The sequence below is a fragment of the Phaseolus vulgaris genome, chromosome 2, assembly GCF_051622355.1.
Source record: "Phaseolus vulgaris cultivar YP4 chromosome 2, ASM5162235v1, whole genome shotgun sequence".
In the NCBI taxonomy this organism is placed as follows: domain Eukaryota; kingdom Viridiplantae; phylum Streptophyta; class Magnoliopsida; order Fabales; family Fabaceae; genus Phaseolus; species Phaseolus vulgaris.
Genome location: NC_143499.1, coordinates 44,006,300 through 44,029,997, shown reverse-complemented (window position 1 = coordinate 44,029,997; position 23,698 = coordinate 44,006,300). Strand labels below are relative to the sequence as shown.

Here is a 23,698-nt window from a genome sequence, read left to right as displayed (position 1 = left end):
ACTCCTTAATCTAAACCTATTGAAAGAGAATATCGAGTAGAAACTCTTTAATTAGTTAATAAAAATTTACGTGATATGTGAGGATGTGATATAATAGGTCTTAAATAAAATAAAAACTAATATATTACTTGTTAAACCAATTGTAAATATCTTCTAATATATAAAAAATAAATAAACACACACTAGACTAATAATTTTATGAGATCGACAACTTGTTTTTTCTCTCTCATTTTCCGTCAAACTATGGAGAACATGAAATGTGGAAAATATTTCAAAAATAAAAAAGGTAGAAGACTTTTTTTTTTTATTTATAGGAGATTGAATAACAGAGGACAAAGTTTTTACAAGTGGAACTTGAAAAACAATTGGATAATATAAGGATTGACAACATAAAGATTATTTACAGAGACTAAATTACCGATGTAATGAAAGCATATAAAATGGAGTTAGTGGGATAAATAGAGAAGTAGGAAAACTTAATAGCACAAACCTACAACAAACTATGGATGAAGAAGTCAAATATACGTACATGTTAATTACTATTTGATTAAATTAGAGATTATTTTATAAATTAAAAAAATATTGATATTTAAAGTAATTTATATTATTAATAAAAATTTATAAAATAATTTCTAAATTAGTATATAACTATTAGTTGTCAAGGTTTTAATTACTTACTACTTTATATTCTAAATTAGTCTTTAGAGACTATCTAGTTTTTTCTTGTTGTTTTAAATTTGTAAGTTGTTTGTGTGAATGTCTAGTACAAACTTTTGAAGATAGTAAAATCCAATTATTCTCAGGTTGAATAACTGAAATTTAATGTAGAATCTATTATAAATTATTTTCATTCAATTCTTCAATATGAATCAATTTTAAAAGAAGTTGAAGAAATGAAAAATCATTTTGAATAAGTTTCAAAACCAATTAATCTTCTTTTGGTTTAGTTAATCCATCAATTATGTTCACAAAATTGTAAGTTAGGTATTGTTGTCTACAATCTTGTTTAGGATTCAAGTGCATATTACGAAGGTCGTGGGTGAATTTCTAGAGTACAGCGTAAAAAATAATTTTTTGTAGATTTTAATGTATTAAGCTCCATATAGAATATTTCGTTTGATGGTTGTAGAAATTATAAAATAGTAGAGTCATGTGATGACTTAGAATTATAAGTGTACATATGTTTTTTTAAGTTAGTTTTCTATTGTAATTATAACTGGTAATTGTTTTGTATCCCTTTTATAAGATTGTGTTGTATGAAGAAACGAATTATTGTAATGAAGAAACAAATTATCTTACTTAATACATGATATAGTTAATTTATTTTTATTTTTCTGTTTCTTCTTTGTTTTTTTATGTTCATGTGCGATTTATTTTATCAATTTGACTATTTTTTTTATTATTCTTAGGCATAATTTTACCAAAATAATATATATTTTTATTAAATAATAAATTATTTTTGTTCAATAAAAAAATCAAAATTATTGAATTAAAATTGTTAAAAAAATAGTTTATAATGATATAAATAATTAGAAATAATTCATTTCACAATTTTTTTATCATTCTTCCACATCTGAGGTGATGGGCCAAGAACCCAATGTCCTTATGGGTAAATTGAGCGTGGACTCTTTCTTCCTACACCTCCATACCTTCTTGTGCCACCCCCATATTAAATATGAAAATACTATTTTATCCTTTTTTTTTCCACTTTTTGGATTTGAAATAATAAGCCTATGGATTATGTAATTCGGATATATTCTGGATCACATAATCCAGAAGTCAATTTCATATTTAGAAAAGACTTCCGGATTATGTAATCCAGAAACTAATAACACATCTGAAAAAAAGACTTCTGAATTACATAATCTGGAAGCTAATCTTATGTATAGTAAAGACTTTCGGATTATGTAATCCAGAAGTTAATCACAAAAGACTTCCGGATTACATAATCTGGAAGCTAATTCTGAATCTTGAAAAAGACTTTTGGATTATGTAATCCAGAATATTGAAAAGAGTATTTTTGGAATACGAAAAATTTATGGGGTGGCACAAGAAGGTATGGAGGTGCAGAAAGAAGCAGCTTGAGTGTGTTATCTACTCATTCACTCACTGAGGTTAGTTCTGTTTATTTGGTCGCCATGTCAAGTCTCTCCCCTTGTTCTTCTCCTTCCTTTGGAAGTTACGGAGCTGCTACCCATCCACGCGCCGCCCCAATTCCCCCAATTTCATGCGGCCCCAGGCCTAGAAAGAAGCAACCGAACCACAATGCTGAAGCTCGCGAGCTGGTTCGTTTGCTCACGCGCAAGATAAGCGACAAAGAGCCTCTCCTCAAGACTCTGAACAAGTTTGTGAAGCAGGTCAGAACCGAACATTGTTTTTTGCTCTTTGAAGAACTCGGCAAGGAAGGCAACTGGCTCCAATGTATTGAGGTCCCTTCCCTTCTTTCTCTGTTAGGCAATACTTAAACTTGTGTCTGCTGCTGAAAGATTGAAAGATTTTTTGTTTTCATTATTGTTACTTTCGCTCTTTCAATCAAACTAGTATCTTCACTTGTCATTTACCTTGCTGTTTGTTTATGCATAAAACAACAAAATATAATTGTGTTTAATTAATAATATTATGGTCTTAATTTTAGTAGAACTTGTGTTCTTCTCCCAATTCTTTGTATTGTGCAAAATTTTGGACAAATGTGACTACAATTGCTGCTCTGGTGACTCCATAAACCTTGATATAGCCCTTGAAACTACGACCAAGCAATAGTATTATGATCATGACAGTAATATGGCCTAAATTGTTATCATCAACAATAAAATGTGGGAAAATAGACAGGGAACAGAGACGGATACATACAAGTCATTGTTTTAATATGAAGAGCTTGTATGTATGAAAATTATCCATAAGTAGGAGGGAGAAAAAAATAAGAAGAAAATATGAAATGTGTTCTTACACAACTTAATTTTGTTTTTCTGCTTTAGAAATGTTTATCAAAAAGTTTCTCAGAACATATTGATGGCAAATAGAATAGAATAGAATAGAAGTCATATTATGGAAGAACACAGTAATATGCATTAGCTAAAACAAGGGAATATGAATGGTGATGTCAACGGTTAATTCTGTAGCGTTTAGTTGTGAATTATGTTTGGCGTTCAGGTTTTCAGATGGATGCAAAAACAGCGATGGTATATTGCTGATAATGGGATATACTCAAAACTGATATCAGTTATGGGAAAGAGAGGGCAAACCAGAATGGCTATGTGGCTTTTCTCAGAGATGCGTAATGCTGGATGTCGTCCTGACACTTCTGTGTACAATGCACTCATCACGGCCCATCTTCATTCGCGGGACAAAACAAAGGCTTTGTCCAAAGCCATTGGCTACTTTCAAAAGATGAAGGGAATTGAGCGGTGTAAGCCAAACATTGTTACATACAATATTCTTTTGAGGGCTTTTGCTCAGGCTCGTAACCTCGAGCAGGTCAGTTCTTTGTTTAAGGATCTTGATGAGAGCAGTATTTCACCGGATATTTACACTTTTAATGGTGTGATGGATGCTTATGGTAAAAATGGGATGATTCGTGAAATGGAAGCAATCCTTGCTCAAATGAGAAGCAGTCAATATAAACCTGACTTGATCACCTTTAACTTGCTCATTGATTCCTATGGGAAGAAGCAGGAGTTTGGCAAGATGGAGCAGGTATTCAAGAGTTTGTTGAGTTCCAAGGAGAGACCAACACTGTCCACCTTCAATTCAATGATTTTGAACTATGGAAAGGCACGGCTCAAGAATAAAGCAGAAGATGTTTTCAAGAAGATGATTGACATGGGTTACACCCCAAGCTTTGTTACCCATGAGAGTCTCATCTTTATGTATGGCCTCTGTGATTGTGTTTCCAGTGCTGTACAATTGTTTGATGAGCTGGTCGAATCAAAAGTTCCTATAAAAGTTTCAACCCTAAATGCCATTCTTGATGTTTACTGCTTAAATGGTTTACAACAGGAAGCACATTCACTGTTTGAGAGGGCAAAAAGTATAAAAATACATCCAGATTCATCAACATATAAACTTCTTTATAGGGCTTACACTAAAGCAAAACAGAAGGAGCTTCTAGATAAATTGCTGGAGCATATGGATGAAAATGGTATTATCCCTAACAAGAGGTTCTTCTTGAATGCTTTGGATTCTGTTGCATCGGTACCAGGAAATTCAAAATCTGCTAATGCTGCAACTGATTCAAACACAGCAAATTCAGAATATGCTAATGCTGCAACTGATTCAAACACAGCAAATTCAGAATCTGTTAATGCCACAACTGATTCAAACACATCAAATTCAGAATCTGCTAATGCCGCTACGGAGTCCAACACGTCAAATTCAAAATCTGGTCATGTCAGCACTGACTCAAACAACCCCCAAGATTTTGCAAAGTTGGCAACTCACGTAAAGAACTTTTTAGCTCATCGGTGACTTGTATAATCAGCTATGTTCACTTGTGAGATGGTATGCTATATCAATTTGCCATCACTTCTCTATCATTCAATTTTACATCTGATTCATTGTCCTGAGGAACAGATTTTTCCTTGGTCCTCATATGGCGTCATTTCCTTGTTTTACTCTATGTATTACTTACTTGAAATTAACTAATTCATCTTATGAGATGCTACTTCTCTGTTACTGTACTGACTTTCTAAGTTCAAACACAGACTTATTTTTTATTTTCAAATGATAAGCTCTAACAAGTTTTCCCTTATTATTTATAGTAATTTAAGATAATACCTTTAGTAAATTTGGAAGTCACAACAATGAAACCTGGGGCAACTTTGGGTAGTTTAAAATACTGGTTAAATTGACATTTGGTGCTGAAAATTAATATTGACAAAAAGAAACAAGAATAGGAGAGATGATGTTTGTTCATTTTTCCATAGATGTGTATAATGCTTCATTACTGGTCTATGCATAAAAATGATTTCCTTTCATTGGTTATCTTGTAAAGAAATTTACGAAAACAACAGAATGTAAGTTTTTTTTGTTCACTTTTTGTTTTTGGCTACCGTAAGTTGTTTTTGTTACCCTAAACATGAAACCTGGGGCAACTTTGGGTATTTTAAAATACTGGTTAAATTGACATTTGGTGCTGAAAATTAATATTGACAAAAAGAAACAAGAATAGGAGAGATGATGTTTGTTCATTTTCCATAGATGTGTATAATGTTTCATTACTGGTCTATGCATAAAAATGATTTCCTTTCATTGGTTATCTTGTAAAGAAATTTACGAAAACAACAGACTGTAAGTTTTTTTTGTTCACTTTTTGTTTTTGGCTACCGTAAGTTGTTTTTGTTCCCCTAAACATGTTTCTTTTTGTCTTGTTTGATCGTTGCAAGTTTGTCAGTTGCAAATGAAGCACTAAACTCATTTTAATGAAGTTTAATCAAAAGAAATATAAACATGGAAGATCTTCTTGGCTTGGCTTCACCAGTCGTATAATCTATACTAAACTATTTCTTGTCTGAAATTACAACTGCTTTATTTTTACTGGTGATGGTGCAGCACACGATGACAATGGCTGCCAAAATTATGCTTTTGTAATGTATTTTAAATTTATAAGGTTGGAAATTTCTTTTTTATCTAGTGTTTGAAAGAATTCGTCGAGGTGCTCAATTTTCTGACTTTCTGGTTCAGTGACGTGTTGGAAAGTACCAAGAGGAATTCTAGATTGATTGTTAGTGACTTGCTGGGGGCAAGCACTAGTGAAGAAAAGAGATTGCATGAGTTTTAGTTCTATGAAAAGGAAAAGAGGGAGACCAAAAAGGTTAATGAAGGAAGTTGTTAAGATTTATGTGATTTATTTGGTCTTTAGCCTAGCCAAATGACGTTATATGATTTCTATTTCGGAACTCAACTACACTACGTATCTTTCAAACGACATAACTCTGTTGAAAAACAACTGATTTTTGTTGGTAGGTATGAATTTATTTCCCGCACATAGCCGTCTCTCTTGGTGGCACTATACTATGAAGAATGCATCAGACTTGACAGCTGCCAAAGCTAACTTACAACCAATGAGTAAATCTGTAACTAAACAAAATTAAGTTTGTCGATTCATGTACAATGATCATTCTGATGTGATTTGAAATCATGAAGAAAAAATTGACTTGTCATGTTTTCTGTACTGCACTGAAATTAACAAAGTGATGGAACAATTTGTTGAAAACTCCTCTTGTTTTAGCATTATATATGTTTGAAAATTTTAAGTATATATGCATTGAAATGATTTTCACATGATTGTTGATAAATTTATTTGTTTAGTTTTTTTTGTTTAAGAACAATTTATGTACTGAAAAATATGATTTTCTATATGATGAAAAATTAAGAATATAGGTTATAATTTAAATTACTGAATTAATCTAATTTGTTTATTAAATTTGTTATATAATTTTTTTATAAAATTAAACATTGAACATTGATTGATGAAAAAAAGTTAAACATAATTAATATTAAGATTTCGTTATTTTTTAAATATAATCATGTATAAACTTATTTGATAATAAAAAATTGAAAAAAGTGAATATATAATTAAATTAATTTATCAACCTAATTATATGAAATATGGAATAATATATATATATATTTACGAAATTAATTATAATTCATTATTGAACTAACTATTAATAACTATTTTTCATATTATTGTTAGATTTGTAATGTTTATTAAAAATGTGAAATTTAATACAATGAAGTCTCTCATTTAGATGAATGTTAAAAGATAAACATTGATTAAGAAGAAATTTATATCAATTCAAGAATTACTAAATAACAGAAACGAGAATAGAAATGGTATTGAAATAGTTAAATAACATCAAAAATATAATGGAAAAAAGAGGTTAGAAATTATAAAGAAATCCAAATTATTAATACAAGAAACGAGAATAGAAATGATATTGAAATAGTTAAATAACAACAAAAGTAATAATGGAAAGAAGGTTAGAAATTATTACTCCTCCTATTGTTTACTTTAGTGGAATTGTTAATTTTTTTTTTAAACGGTATCGCACTAAAAAAATCATTAAATAAAAATATTTTTATTGAATAATTATTTTTTATTTAATGATTTTTTTCAATTGGATTGAAATAGTATTGAAAATGTCAAACCTTTGTGTGAACAATACTATTAAATAGGATTCCTGAGGCTTCAACAATATGTAGCATGGCTTATACTAATATTGTGTGAATGCTGAGATTTTTTACTTTTCATCTTTTTAATCTCCTAATATTTCTCTGTGATCTGCAATTTTAGTTCACAAAATAAGCAAGTTTAAGTGTGTGCACCTTTCACCTTTTTAATCTCCTAATTTTTCTATGTGATCTGCAATATTAGTTTACAATTCAAGTTTCAGTGGATGAACACATTTCACTCTTAATTTAAATTAGTTCAAATGTGTCATAGTTAAGTGTAATAATTTACTATGTGGAACCTCTTGATTGCATCATGCACTCCTTCTTTCTCATTGAAGTGCATCCCAACAAACAAGGTCCCAGGAGGAAAATAGTGTAATGATTTATTTATTTTAATTACCATTCCTAGTTATTTGATCTATATATTATGTACTTCTTTTAATACTAATTTAAAATTAAATATTTTTACTATTAGACATGTGGATTTGTGAGCTATTTTCTTTATCATCTCACGTTACAAGCACTCAAATATACACTAAAGAATCAGACCTAAACCAAATTCAGCAACATGTTACCATTTATTTTTTTATGAAAATGACACGAAAGAAAAAACATGACGTATATGTTTAGAACTTAATCATGCTTAGGAAGATGATTAAGATTTGAATTATTAGATAATGTTTGGTGTGATTCTTGTAATCCAAGTAGCTGTCTTACAGATAGACGAGGGTAGAATTAGGTGGGGGGAGGAGCATCATAAACAATCCAACAATTTCTGATTCATTGTTGATTCATTGATCTTATCCATGAGGACAAAAGAAGGAAGCACAGGATTATTTTGTGGACTCCAACAACTGCTACTGTATGTCATAGTCACAATCAACTCCATCTTCTCTGCCACACTGCTCGCACAATGTTTCTTTCGCCGTTCACCGATCACTTTCATTTTACGTTCGCAAATCTTATCCTTTGATTATTTTACGACTTTTTCAACGCATTTCAATTTTTTTTCAATATTTTAAAGGGATTTGACCTTGTGCTCACACTAACAAATACCTTTTTTAATGGAAAGATTATTTTATGTATTTGTTAAATGTTCTTTAATTCATTGTTATGAAGAAGTTCTTTGTTATCTTTTTTTTTATTACTCGTGTATCTATAAAAAAACATGTGAAATGTTTTTGTTTATTATATATCTTTTCTTTTGTATATATATCTTCCTTACGATATTTTATATTATTTTCTTTATCTTATAGTTAAGTCGACGTTTTACCTAATCCACTCACCGTTTATTTTAAATTTAAAGTTCAGATTAGTTGGACTTAAACGACCATTATCTCCTAACTATAAATAAATTATCAAAAAACGAAAGCAAGATTTTGAAACGTCTAGTCTTTAATTGGGATAAATAGTGAAAAGAAGAACAAAAATATATAATAAAAATTAGATTATTAGAAGAAAGGAATATGAAAAATAAAACCAATTTAATTGACTGATATAATAAAATAAAATAAAAATGATCATTTAAACAATCATAAAAAAATTATTGCTTTAACTACACAATTGTTATGTATTTAAACTAAGCCACCTTTTACAAACGCGCAAATTTGGCTATTTTAGACTTAGAAGAGAAGAAAATGTTGTGCACCCACGTGTTTCTGGCCATTTATCTTTATTCCCTTAAGTTTTTTCTCTTTTTCGTTTTATTTTTTTATTTAATGATTATTTTGGTTTGTAGTTGTCACATTTATTGTTATTTAAGAGTAGTCTATTTTTTTTTGAAAGAGATTTATTATTTTTTTAGTATTGATGTTGTTGTTTCGTCACCTTTACAGAGGACATTTATTTATTTTTATAATATTGATATTGAATTATTTTGGATTCTAAAATTAATTTTTATTTAATGATTTTCTATCTCTTATTTACTTTATAGAATTTTTTTAATATAGTTAAATTTATAATAATTAAAAATATAAATTATGAAAAGAAATTAGTCCATAGAAATTAAAAATATATTGAGAATTTTATGACAGATCATTAAAAATAATTAGTAAATAAAAATTAATTTTAGAGATAAAAAATAAATAGTTATTGACTAAATTAATATTATTTTAGATATTTAAAAAATTATTGATAAATAAAATAATTTTTATTATTAATAAAAATTTTAAATTATCAAAATTCTAATACTAATTCTAAAATATAAATTAATTAATCATTAAAATTTTAATAATTAAATACTAATTTAAAAATTATTTTGTAAATTTTATTAATAATAAAATTATTTTAAATATTAATAATTTTTTAATCTCTAATATAATATCTAATTTAATTAATATACAAATTAATTATTTTTCATATTTAAGATTGATTTATATTTAGTAGTTTTCTTATAGTAAATTATTGCACTCATTCAATCAATATGGACCTTTGACATAAAATTTATGGAATAAAACATTATATTTAATAAATTTAACAAATATATATACATAACCATACATACATTTATTAAGTTCAATTAGCATATTATATTAAAAAAATAGGATGTTTATTAGTTATGAATTATATTTATGAACAAAATAATTAATATGAAAAATACCACTCTAGGGGAAGAGAAAGTGGAATGAGTATTGTTTTTTAAGGAATACAAAGTTCTTAAGATAAGTAGTGAGTTCTACAAAAATAAGTATTTATATATTTTATTTTTAACACGATAAAAAGATACAATTTTGATATATAAAGTAAATAGTAAAAGAGTATTAATTTCGTTTGACTCCATTAATAATTAATAATTGAGGTAATTGAAAATGTATTTAATTTTTAATAATCAGTACGTTGCTGTATTAAAGGAAAAATTTAAAATGATTAGAATCCAAAAAAGATCATCTAAAATATAAATTTTAATTGGAGTTTTGTAAGTAAAAAGGTATATTGTTTATATGAGGAAGAGTTTAAAAAAGGTTTAAAAGTTGAGATTGTGCCGTTTTAAGAATATTGAAAGCTTTAGGTGATTGTTGTAATCAAAGCTTCAAGTGAAACACCAGATCATGACTTGAGAGAGAGATAAACATCGTAACTAAAATATAATTGTTCCTTTCGATGTGGGGACTGCGTAGATTCCTCTCCAACTCACAGTGCATTCTCTCTCCCATCAAGGACACCAAATAAAACAAGAAAAATTCAGTTTCTGGAACTGATCTTTTGCATTTTCTATAAAAAAAACATCACTTAATAATTACAATATTAATATTTTAAGTATAGTTTTTAAAAATTTTACTTAAAATTATATTAATATTATATTATTAATGAATTACAGAGTGGGTGTTTTGTTGAAGAGTGAAAGTACTTTTTTGTTGAGTTTCACTTCATTCAAAATGCACATGCAACCATAAGCTTCACCTTCTCTCTCTCTGAGTTGTATCCGCCCACAATCTAACGTGTCAATGTAACTCGTGACTCGCCACAATCCAAACACGCCGATAATAAATAACACCATAATAATATTCAAGCCTTATAGTTTGCGTTCAGTTTATCGAAAATATCGCAACCATGGCGAAGATGCAGAGCTCTCTCAAGACAACCATTGCGGTCGCCAGCCACCGCGCCTCCTTTTCGTCTCTCCGACCCTCCGCTGCTGCTGCCGCCGCCGCCGATACTGCCATCACGCCGCCGCAGCAGCTGCCGCCGTTCGATCACCAACCTGCTCCCTACAACGGTCCCTCCGCCGACGAAGTCTTCGCAAAGCGCAAAACGTTCCTCGGTCCTTCCCTGTTCCACTACTATCAGAAACCCGTGAGTCTCCGAAATTGACACCTACCACCTTAGCATCCTCCAAACCTTTTTGTTTTTTTTTTTCGTAGCGTGGAATTGTGATATATGTGGAAGTCGATGCGTTTCTGGACATGCATGGATTTTATGGTTTGCGTAATGTTTTCTGAGGGTTGTTTTTCTCATAAGCGCATTGAAAAACGCGCTTCAGTTTTTCTGAAACCTTTCGAAGAAAACAGAAGGGCATGAGAAGATGTCTCCCTCTTCTTTCTGTTCGTTTCTATTTTTGGGTTTTAATCACAATGTGGAACTTTTTGTGTGTATTAAAATAAGAACATTTCTCAAAACTTCGTAGATTCTGGATGAGGAATTTAATGTTTGTGTAGTGTGTGATTGTTTCGGAAAATAAATTTTAAAAATATAGAATGTTTGAAGCGAACGAAACAGATCCTTGATGTTGCTTTTTCATTTTTCATTTTATTTTCCTTTTAAGGAATTATTTGTCGTAACTGATGTGTGATGCAAAATTTGAATGTGTGTGTTTAGCTGAATATAGTGGAGGGGAAGATGCAGTATCTTTATGATGACAGTGGGAGGCGTTATCTTGATGCTTTTGCGGGGATAGTCACTGTTTCTTGCGGACATTGCCACCCTGAAATATTGAATGCCACAACGGAGCAGAGTAAACTTCTGCAGCATGCAACAACCATATATCTAAACCATACAATAGGTGATTTTGCTGAGGCTTTGGCATCAAAAATGCCTGGAAACCTTAAGGTCTGTTTTTCATGGTCCTGGAATCTTTGACCTTGTCATTCCATTATACCTCCCCTTATTAAAATGTCTGATACCAATAATTTAGCATTACCATGATGCCTCGAAAATGTGACATTTTTTCCATGTTATCGTTGATATCTGTTTTATTTCTTGTCAGTTAATAATTTCTTGTCATTGATTTCAGAAATGAAATATTTAGTATTTTAATGTGCTATATTTCTTTCTGTGAGGATCCTAATTGCTGACATTCAAAAATATGATTTTCAATTGCAGGTTGTGTATTTTGTAAATTCTGGTTCAGAAGCAAATGAATTAGCAATGATGATGGCCCGTTTATATACTGGTAGTCTTGGTATGATTTCTTTGAGAAATGCGTATCATGGGGGGAGTTCTAATACACTTGGTTTGACTGCTCTAAACACGTGGAAATATCCAATTCCAGAGGTTTGTCTGAATATTGTAATCACAACTTTTCAATTGGTCATTGTTGTTTCTACACGGCAATTTTGAATTTCAATCAGAATTATTGGCTGCTGCAGTATTATTATGTAACCGCTAACTATGAGAGGGGAGTGTGAAACCCTTTTTCTTCCTCAAGAACTTAGTGCTAGAAGCTGTTGTGAATTTGTATTCCTTGTCAACATCTTGCAAAAACTATTGTAGTCTAATCATATTGTACAATCGTGAATGTGCTGTTTATCTATTTAAATCCGGTGCAATGTAATTATTCTTAACAAGGATTTAAACCTTTTAGGGTCATGTTCATCACGTTATAAATCCAGATCCATATCGTGGAGCCTTTGGTGCAGATGCTGCTAGTTATGCAGTGGATGTCCAGGATCATATTGATTATGGAACTTCAGGAAAAGTTGCTGGATTTATAGCTGAAACAATTCAGGTATGTATAATTCATATCATGTTTGAGTTTAATTTTTAAAGCGGTGTTAAAACACCCCTTTGGCTTTTCTTTTTGTTTTGTTTACCTTTGTTCATGGCTTATTGTAGGGAGTTGGAGGAGCAGTTGAACTGGCACCTGGGTATTTGAAACTTGTTTATGATATTGTACATAAGGCTGGTGGTGTCTGCATTGCCGATGAAGTTCAAACTGGTTTTGGCCGAACCGGAAGCCATTATTGGGGATTTGAGACACAGGGTGTCATTCCTGACATAGTTACCATGGCAAAGGTCTATACCATCATCTCATTGTTTGTTTTACCATTTCGTGAAGTGCAACATATTTGTATCTCATGAGGTTTCTTAATGCATTATTATTTTCTAGCACAGCCTTTTGTTTTTTCTTTATTTTTCGGTATAAGATGTTTTGTTATTGTGATGTTTCCACTAAGTATACACTTTTTCTGCCATATTTCATTGTATATTTTATTTTGTTCTAACTTTTATGTCGTATATTCTGTCATATCTAGTGTTAATTTGTATCAGGGAATTGGCAATGGTCTGCCATTAGGAGCTGTAGTTACAACTCCAGAAATAGCTAGTGTGATGTCACAGAAGATTCATTTTAATACATTTGGTGGGAACCCTGTTTGTTCTGCTGGTGGACTTGCCGTGCTCAGGGTTCTTGAAAAGGAGAAGCGTCAAGCTCATTGTGCTGAAGTTGGCTCTCACTTGCTTGAGCGTTTGAGAGTGCTTCAGCAAAGACATGAAAGTATGTTGTCTTGAATTTAACACAAACAAGGCCTTATTAGCAACAATGTTTCTGCTTTTTTTGGTTGATTATTCTCATTATCACTGTAAATACAATGTGTCAGTTATCGGAAACGTGAGGGGAAGAGGCTTAATGGTGGGGGTAGAGATGGTTACTGACCGTAAAGACAAGACACCTGCAAAGGCTGAAACTGCTGTTGTGTTTGAAAAACTTAGAGGTTTGACCAAAACCGTTTTATGACTCTGAAGCTTTCTTTTCCAAAATATCTGTCTAATGATATCTTTGTTTGTTGTATACAACATTGAAGAGCTTGGTGTTCTAGTGGGGAAAGGAGGAATCCATGGAAACGTTTTCCGGATCAAGCCACCAATGTGTTTCACCAAAGATGATTCAGGTATAATATACTTGCAGGTTCCACATTTTATTTTTTGAAGCTTTGCACTGTCATTTCAATGAGTGTCCTTGTGTGCAGATTATCTTGTGGATGCCTTGGACTACTCTTTATCAAAGTTGTGAGCAGATGAAAGAAATCTCGAACAAGGGAACCAAAATAAGTTTGAAGGCAACAACTTTAGTTCACAGAAACGAATCACCTTGAATAATGAATGTAGTGTTTTCCCCATTGCGAAGTGGAGGGTGTTCCCCTCCCTTCACTGAAAAGAGTAATGTTTGCATCAAAAGGTTTGCATTCAAGAGCAATGTGTGCTTAAATCCATATAAGAAAAAGACAAAATCAATTACTTGCTCCAATGAATAGCTTCTTCTTACGGCGCGTTGAACGCGCATCAGATCAAAACGTGAATCTACTATATACTAGACTTTAAACGTCAAACCTAACACGCATTTAATAGTTTATGATTTTTGTTTTTATATTAGTTTATTAAATTAGTAAAGTATTTTAATGATTTATTTTATATATTTTTAATATTATTTTAATATTATTAAGAATATACTTTAATTGATGGTGTATATAGTATAAGAAATAATTTTAATAAAAACTAGAAAGTAAAATTTAATTTTTTATATTGTATTTGAAAAGATAATTAAAAGTTTGATTAAAAAATTTAATTTTGAATACTATGGTTTGGTATCTAGAGAAGATAGTTGCATCATAACTGCATTAGAAATTTTTAATTAATTTCTATATTTCAGTATTTTCTTTAATAAACTACTATGTATTGTATATATTATGATAATACTTTATTAATATTTTGGGATGATTATATGTTGTGTTTTAGGAGTGCACTTCTCTATCGTACATTTTCTATTTACTTTTTTTTTTGTGTAATTTAATAATAAAAAATGAATTTGTTCTAAAATATGCATCACTGTTTAAAAATTTAACTAAAGTGCTATCTTGAAAAAATGAATTTAAATATTTAAAATGATCAATTCTAAGTGATAAATTTATTATTTATCTCAATTCTAAATGTGAAATGTCAAATATTGAGTCATATTTGTATAAATAAATTGTGACCGTAAAACAAATACATTGATTATTTGCTTACTTTATTACTTAAAAGGAGAACTTATCGATGTAAAAGCCAATTTGTCAGTTTCATATTTAAAGGAATTAATTTGGTGGTTTTCTAATAAAACACTACTCTCTTTTGGAGTATCTTTTTGTTTTATTTTTCAAAAGTCATGGGAGTATCATTCTTATTTATAAAAAATTAAAACATTCGTATTAATATTAAATTGATTACCAAAGAAGAAAATGGTATTTTGAAAAAAAAAATTAAGTCATAAACATATTAAATTAACATACTTCAACTTTCAATATAGTCTTCTTCTTAAATTCTTAAATAATTTCTATGTATATCAGAAAGAACACAAAAGGATTGTGCAGATTTGAAAACATTTTGCTCTGCTATTCTATATTATACACATTTGACATAACCAAATATGATATGAAATGTGAGAAACACCTATTTACAACTTCTCAGTGCTGGAAAAATGTGAGCAGCCGAAGAACATGGTTTTGATAATGATATAGACACTTGATGATAAGTTTATTGTTCAGTGGTGTTTGTTGATGACTTAGCAAGGGCTATTTCTTCCTATACCTCCAACTAAAACAGCCCTAAGCAAGTGATTCTTGAGAACGATTAGCCCAAAGTTTGCTCAAAGCCCTTAAGCGTTGAAAATATTCTCCTAGAACAACCAGAAACTGACCAATCTCACGTATGCTAAGTATTCGATACATTTGCCGCAAGGTTTCTTGTCGTAGATGATCAGCCTGTATCAAGAAACTTTGGTTTAGCAGAAGTTTAACTTTTTAAACTTGTTTAACCTATAATCAAGATATATATGTGCTTATAGATTAATAGAATGTTAGCATGTAAAGACGTGTCGCTGAATACTCATGCAACATGTTTATTACTTGGATCAGTATTGTTTTCTGTTAGAGTTTCTCCATAATTGATTTAAAAACATAATTCACAAAGGTTTAGGGTTCTAAGACTGTGTAGATACAAAACTTTAAGAAGGTGAAGCTGAAGTCTTCATTACCACTTACAGATCTAAGAGTCTGAAAGTGAAGAGGAAAGAAAAGCCTTTCAGAGAAAAAGAGTGTGTAAGCCTTTTACGTTATGTACTGTTGAAAAAAATCTTGTATTTGATCCTTAGATTCAGACTATTGGGAAATCTTATGGTATTAGAGATGATACCACTGTAATATGAACTTTTTGGATTAGGTTTTGTGATTTACAAATATTTTTAGAAGGTTTTCATGCTAACATCATAAATTGTTACACATCCTAATAATTACATCAAAACTCGCATAGTTAAAGGGAATTATAAGATTGAATTGAAGGAAAGTTGTTATTTGCATCAGAGACATGTTCGATTAAATTGATTACTGGAAATTTATACTATAAAGAAGAATTGTATGAGATAATAACCATACTAAAGTTGGAATACACATAATCAAAATGCTTAAACATCTAAATACCTTTAAATGTACTCGGAAACAACTTATAAAGGTAGAAATGAAGATAAAGTTATTTTATAAACATCTTGGTTTTTATTAAGATATTATTATTAATACATTCTTTTGAGAATAAGATACATATTTATATATATTTTTAGAATAGTTTCCCCTAATTAAATTTTCATATTTTAGGTAAAAATATTTTGTAATATTTCATTGTGGTAAAACAAGAGAAATTGGTGGAGAATTTGTCCTGGTACCAAAATTAATGGTTTGTCTTGATAAATGACTCAAATGAATAAAATATGAAATGAATGATGAATCTAGATTTATGGATCCCTTGCATTGAGAATACTAAGAATTTTCCTAATAGAACTTTTAGACAAGTGTGTTCTATTGTGGTGAATAATGTGTTTTTATTGAACCCTTTTTTGTTAAAAAATGTTTTTCCTTAAGAGAGTGTACCAATGTAAAAAATATTCATGTTTGAGAGAGAACAATCAAGTGTTCAATAGAATCCCCCATTTTATGAAAATAAATAAGTTGAACAACATATAAGTAAGTGATGGAGGACCATCTACCAAAATCTACACAGGACAAATCACTCGTGCTATGGCTAGAAGAATAGAGAAAGGAAAAAATATTCATAAGACTTTCCTCCAATGTTCAATCAAAATCTTCTAGTTTTGTAGCTTTGTATTTCATAGCAAACTTTAGAATATGAATATCTTTCTCTCCAAACTAAGACTACCTTGGAGGCCTCTTCTTTGCATGTTGACTCTTCAAGCTCCTTAAGAGTAAAGTTGGCGCCTCCTTCCATGACTCTCCAATCATTCAAAGATACATGGCAAGTTATGAATGTAGAACTTATTGTAAATAGGATTGCCACAAGGTAAGCTAGGAATGGAGAGTTTTCTATACATAAGATGGTCACATGGCATGCTAGGAATGGAGAGTATTTTTGAAAACTCATTAGTCATTTTTAGGAGTCTCTTTAGATTATTAATAAGAGACTCCCCTCTTGTAATTTATAGACTTTATTGATATATGAAATTGTGTTTCTAAAATTCTCAGCACACTTTATCCAAGTCTCTATCTATGATGGAAATTGACCTAACCTCTTCCTTGGCCCATGCACCTTGTAAAACTAAGGCCTAAACCACCTAAACCAAGAACATTCATGTCCATTCGGTACTTCCTCCACAATTCTACAAGTTTTTCGATGTCTTCCATCAATTCCATTCCAACACTCAAGAAGAATTACATCAGTATGACCTACAAACTTATTACTATAAGATTTTTTTGTTAAAGATGTTGTTGTGTTTTCTTATGTGGTTTACTTATAGTCATGCTTGAAGATTAGAGCCTAGGAAAGTTCTAGAACAAACACAATTTTTTACGATAATTGTCTCTACAAAAGATCTTGTTCAATAATGAAGCCCGTGTACTAGTCCACACATAAGGATAGGCATGAGGTTTCCAAAATTCCTCCAAAGCATTTTAAAAAAATTCTTTGGTCTACAGATAGTCCTTAGATCATATGGAATTTTTCTTTGCCAAATAAATTATTTTTCTTTGAAAAACTTGATTTACTTGTTTGTCATCAGAACGAGTATTACACATTCATTCCATATTCTACCCCCAATTTATGCAATAACCGATTCAGGATCATTGGAAGGCGACTCTCAAAGCTTTGAAATATTTGAAGAATCTTAGGTGAGGTATTATGCATCGTGTTCATAGTGACCAGAGTTTAGATGGGTGGTTTGATTCAAATTGGGCTAGTTGTCCACTTATGCGACGTTTACAGGATGTTTGTATTACTTTGTTGTTCTCATGTGTCGTGGAATACTAAGAAGGAACAAAACATGTCTAGATCATTTGCAAAAATTGAGTAAAGATCAACAACAATAGTGTGTGAGTTAAAGTGATTTAAACAAATTTTAACAAACTTGAGTGTGCGACATCCAAAGGTTGTGAAGTTCTATTGTGATAGTCAATAGTGTGAGATAAAGTGATTTAAACAACTTCCAGAAGCTTGAGTAGTATGTGTCATCCAAAAGGTTGTGATTGTGATAATCTGTTGATATTGTACATTGCTCAAAAATCCAATATTTCACTAATTATCATGCAATTGGTTTGTTAGTCGTAAGTTTCCATTGGTGTTTAATTGACATATATCTTTACAAAATCATTGAGGAAAGAATCATAAAGTTTATAATGTCACACATAAGATATGATCCCAACCGTAGACAAATAGAAAAGCACTAAGAATGCATACACTTTTATATTATTATCTAATCACAAACTATCACACATAATAAGTTTATAAAATTGTATCATAGTTTTGTTAAAAGTTATGTGTGTGAGTGCTAGTGTAGAAGAAGTTAAACTTAGAAAACAACAAGCAAGACATATTTGATTGAGATAAGATGATGCAATGAAAAGAAAAGTTACTAAATTGATGAGGAAAGGGGTGTGAATAAAGTGAAGCATACATTACCTGATTCACAAAGCTCACCAGAGCTTCCATCCTCTCCATTGCAGTGTCCATCTGTGGAATGTGAGTTCCTTCAACTAGGTGTCCTGGCCCAACACTGTCAGCAAGCATTTGCTGAAGTTTTTCCATACCTTGTGAAAGGGCATCTTCTGCTTGTTGGCATGATTTTTCTAGGCCATATGTATCAAACCGTTGTTGCTCTGTCAAAGGTTCACTCAGAGGGACCAGAACCTGCAATTATAATAAATTTATTATATATAAGATGGTGGTAATAAAACTCAAGTCAATAATTAATCACTGTTTCTGTTAGAAGTGAAAAAATTTAAGAACTGAAATCAAGATTGTACCTTTACTGCATGCATAAACATGATTAGCATATATGATATGTGAGTATCATATGAAATACCTTAGAGGTCACATACATATAACAAAATGTTAACACAACAAACATCACCTTTAGAAGTTCAGAGGGGCGAAATCCTCCAATCCACAAGAAAAATCTTTCAGCTGTTGTCATCCACATGCCAGACATAACGTAGAAAACATCTGCTTTTGCAGCAGCAGATTTCATGCTAAAGAGTTTGGAGTAGTGGTCCATTATGCTTTTTACAAGTTTCCCCAGTTGTATGTCACCTATATGAGAACTTAAAGCAGTTCTCATTTCCAAGATATGTCTATTTTGCTCCTCTACCCAATGTTCATACTCCATCTTAAAAATTGTTATTCCTGTACATTGAGTAATTTTAGAGTGCAAAATAGTTGGAAAAAAAGAGTGTAACACTGCAAGAAAAACATACTTAAGGAAATCCGAAAACAATTATAATATCAACCAAAATGAAGTTTCGGATTCTGAAGTTTACTAAACAATTTAAGGTTTGCAGTTAGGTTGTGGGAATTGTACAAGACTCATTTTCAATGGTATTTGATATTTTCAGTATCAAACTACTGACAATAAAAGAGTTTGGGTTGTTGGAGCAATATCATGCCATTTTAAGCAGAAAGGTAGAAGAAGAATTACAACACAAATTTTGAGGATTTTCATCTCTGAGACTAGATAATCTAGTTTTGCAGCAAATATCAACACAAATAGTGAAGTAAATATAACACTAAGCTTTGATATTGCAGTTGTCATCTGAAGATGAATAAATTCTTAGTTTCAAAATTGTTTACTATTTCAGACCGAAAGTTATAATATCTCTATACATTATGAAGGCAGTTTCTAAAAGAAGATTTTAGAAGTTGATCTAGAAGATAAAGGATTTAGGCATAAGTGAACAAAAAAACTGGTTCTTCATAAAATTAATTTTGAAAAAAGACAGCACTAACCTATCGAGATATGTAATAAGTAATAATCACATTTAAATGAAAAATCAAGAGTTATCTAGCACTAGCAGCTTAATAACTACAAACCTGAATTTACAGAGCCAGCAAAACCCAAATTATTAGAACCCAATCCGTCACCAATATACAATCCCTGCAGTTGTGTTGCCTCAAGAGAGATTCACAAGAGAAGAGGGAAAAAGAAAAAAATGGAACTATATAAATTGATCCATGAGTAAACACCTGTTGTTTAGCATGATCTACCTCTTGCTCTAAATGCATCAGCTTCAAACGACATGATTCCAACTGCTGAACGTATGCCTGTGAAAAAACATCAGAAATCACATGATATTAGTATATGTAAACACTTGTTGCATGCTTAGTATATCTTTCGATGCATAAATCTTCAAACCTTTCTCCTCAAACGACTCTTCCGAGCAGCCTCTCGATTTTGTGCAAGACGCCTTTGTGTCTGCATGTTTCAACATGTTAAATTGCTTCTTTTTTCACCATATAAGCATAAAAGAAGAAAAAAGTTATGAATACAAGTCAGACATTCAAAACTGTGAAGCAGAGGACCTCTTAATTTGCAGTGCATATGCAGTTTCCTTAGAGTCCAAGGGTCTAAAATACTTTCTGATGTCACTCAATTTCTACATAAAGGTAAAGATGGAGGCAGAAGAAAAGAGTACATGGTGTGGCTTCCACGCTTGAATATCACTAAGATTAAGTCTATTGTTTGAAATGGCTTAAATAAACTTATCACATTAAACAACACCCAATAGAATGTGGCCACCAAAGTGAGAGTATATCTAAGTATGGCATTAAGTATATAAATTTCCTAGTAAAAGAAACTTCTTGAGAAGCTAAGGACAGAAGTATCTGTATTCTGAGACAGTTAGAACTTAACGGTTATAAGTGTACAAACCATTCAAAATTAGTAATATTTCGAAGAATAACCCCTTTATGCTGTTTTAGGAAAAAGGGGTTCTACAGAACCTGGTTTTACCTTATCAGCTAGTCTATTATGATCTTGGTTGTAGTTCACAGATGTTCCAAATATTCCATGAGAAATCTCCTCTGACTAGGTATTCAAGAGCAAAAGAGAACTTTATTAGTAGACAAAATAGGCATTATCATTTGCAAAGAAAACGTATAAATTTTGTGAACTTACTTGCACCTGAACTTGATTATCTAACTTCATGTCCAGCTCTTCAATTATGGAGGTGGATGCAGTTAAAGTATTAACATTACTTTTGAAATTTTCTTCCCACATGCTAAGTTGGTGGATAGGATCATACACTTCCATTCTTCTTGTGGAAACAAACTGTGAGGATGAAGCATCCATGCTCTATGAACTAATCGATGCAACAATTCAATGCATATACATATATAGATGCTGCTGTTCAGAATTAATAAAACGATTCAAAATTCAGTCAATCATAAAACGCATTAAAGAAGCACATTTCCCTCAGATAATAATAAACAATCAGAAAGCAAAAAGAAAACAAATAAGAATTGGAATGGAAGAAATTTAAAGACTGACACGTGTGCCGAAATGTTGTAAGGTACAGAAATGTGCCGCTGTTACCATGTTATACGAAAGAATACAACTAAAGAAACCTTATGGTAGCACTGTTTCATACACTTCTTAATCATATTTTTGCATGCAACATTAACAAGTGAAGTTGATCAAAAGGAATCATACCAGGGTAGAGAAGAAAATGTCAATTTGATTAGTAAGAACAGAAGAATAAAGAAATCTCCAAGCCTCCATTGTGATGTGACCAATCTAGAAGCAGGATTAAATGAAAGTAGGAGATGGGAGCATTTTAAGAAATACTAATTAAACAACTAAATCCCCACTGGATATGCCATAAATTTGGATGATTGTGTTTGGTAAGAGCTGAAGCAGAGGAAAAGTTTGTGACATCAAATAGTTTGTTTGAGTTGAATACACTCTAGAATGTATAGCGTGTTTTAAAACCCATTGGGGGAAAAAAGAATCATAAACGTAGAAATTATCACTATTAGTATTTTAAAATTGTGTTTGAATCATGGAACCAAACATACTATTAATTTTCTTGCTTAGGTGACAAAGGACACAAAAGGGTAGCCAGAATGAAGCAGTGGGGTACAATTGTTTTAAACTTTTTGAACAGGGGGTGAAGGACAGAGGAGACAAATTTCTTAATTTTGTTGCAAAGCAAGGATAAACATATGGTAAACAAATACAAACTTTGGGTGCGAAGAAAGTAGAGATGATCACAAATACAGAAAGCAGCAGAAAGTACGCATCAATTCTTTTGACTGATCCACGTTTTAGTTTTGTAATTTGTTCAAAGATAGATAGATAGCAAAAAAACGCACAATAGATTCTAGGATACTTACTTACTAGTCCTCGTCCAAAAAAGGGCAACAACCAAAATCATAAGTGTTGGTACGTACGTGAAAGCAAAGCCAAAACCGGTATGCACACTTTTTGAAAGAGAAAAACAAAAAATGATTATAGAAGCAAGAGAAGAAAGAAAGTACCGGTGAAGGTGATCATAGAAAGCGCACAACACAAGCAACTACTTCAAAAAAACAAAAACATAAAGAGCTGTCATGTATTTATGTAGTATCTGGTCCTTCCTCGTTTTCCTCGGCAGTTAAATCTTTCAATTTTAAAATTACAAGAAAAGAAAAGGAAAATTCTTTATTTTAATGACCCAAACCTTTGAAAGCTACTTTGAGAAATACTGTGTTTTGAAGCTGTTTTTCTAGCTTTGTGACTCACCACCCAAAAACAACCAAAATCCCAAACCAAGTGATTATCCACCCTAATTTCCTATCATAATATGAAAAATGATAAAAAATTGTAAGAAGATGAGAGATTTCTTATTCTCTTATATATGAGAATATATGTATGGTTACACCAATTTATATAAGAAATATATAAATATATAAAGAGTTTTGTCTCTCCAAATTACAATTTAATTGGATAAAAATACTAATCATAAAATTCTATTATTATTAAATTAATTACATATGGATAATATAGTACATCATACACTAATTACATAGCTATTAAAATGTCTAATGAAATATTAAAATGTCTGATGAAGTAGAGGCTACTATTTGTTAATTGAACTTTATGTTATTTTAATTGAAAAATAAAACTGGCAGGGAGACGTGGTGTGTTGAAAATTAGAGAGGGTTGTATTTTTGTGCGTGTCTGTTTTTGTTTGCTGATGTTGTGTGATTTGTGTTGTGGTACAGAGTCAAGGGTTTCACACACACACATACACGAATACGAAAGCATCATCGTAGTCATGATGGTGGTCACATTTCCACTACCACTAATGTGCGCACCAGGTAGATCCTGCAGATTGGTGGGGCTCACTTGCTGACATCATTTTACGATTACGCCAATGGGAGAACAACTTTGTGTACAGAAAAATCATCTTTGGATAAATTCCTCTCAGCATCTTCAATGGTTTACCCTTTTTATTCTTAACTTTTCTTTTTCTGGATTTTATTAAGTTCCATCAGATACAAAAAAATCGGGGGCCTTTCCACT

General features: G+C 31.1%; 3 protein-coding genes across 21 annotated transcripts; 2 read left to right on the top strand and 1 right to left on the bottom strand.

Moving 5' to 3' along the window:
- Positions 1–2,077: 2,077 nt before the first annotated feature.
- EMB2453 (Tetratricopeptide repeat (TPR)-like superfamily protein) lies at positions 2,078–6,277 on the top strand. Its single transcript, XM_068614356.2, has 3 exons — positions 2,078–2,429; positions 3,151–4,497; positions 5,962–6,277. The coding sequence occupies exons 1-2, from the start codon at positions 2,139–2,141 to the stop codon at positions 4,462–4,464; spliced, it is 1,605 nt and encodes a 534-aa protein (XP_068470457.1). The 5' UTR covers positions 2,078–2,138; the 3' UTR covers positions 4,465–4,497; positions 5,962–6,277.
- A 4,091-nt stretch (positions 6,278–10,368) lies between these two features.
- On the top strand, positions 10,369–14,134 carry AGT2 (alanine:glyoxylate aminotransferase 2). Its single transcript, XM_068614355.1, has 9 exons — positions 10,369–10,965; positions 11,488–11,718; positions 11,992–12,162; positions 12,473–12,616; positions 12,724–12,903; positions 13,159–13,384; positions 13,488–13,601; positions 13,692–13,778; positions 13,857–14,134. Exons 1-9 carry the CDS (start codon positions 10,723–10,725, stop codon positions 13,898–13,900), a joined length of 1,440 nt encoding a protein of 479 aa, XP_068470456.1. The 5' UTR covers positions 10,369–10,722; the 3' UTR covers positions 13,901–14,134.
- A 988-nt stretch (positions 14,135–15,122) lies between these two features.
- On the bottom strand, positions 15,123–22,941 carry LOC137812409 (transcription factor TGA4). Of its 19 annotated transcripts, none has more exons than XM_068614365.2 (9): positions 22,672–22,941; positions 21,311–21,538; positions 21,146–21,220; positions 20,549–20,608; positions 20,380–20,457; positions 20,227–20,290; positions 19,271–19,542; positions 18,820–19,047; positions 15,123–15,623 (listed from the first exon to the last, which is right to left on the bottom strand). In XM_068614365.2, the coding sequence occupies exons 2-9, from the start codon at positions 21,482–21,484 to the stop codon at positions 15,468–15,470; spliced, it is 1,107 nt and encodes a 368-aa protein (XP_068470466.1). In that variant the 5' UTR covers positions 21,485–21,538; positions 22,672–22,941; the 3' UTR covers positions 15,123–15,467. The 19 variants fall into 19 exon arrangements, with proteins under 19 accessions (XP_068470466.1, XP_068470472.1, XP_068470476.1 ...); XM_068614371.2 differs by having other exon boundaries at positions 20,401–20,457; positions 22,672–22,876; XM_068614375.2 differs by having other exon boundaries at positions 21,311–21,463; positions 22,672–22,812.
- Positions 22,942–23,698: the final 757 nt, after the last annotated feature.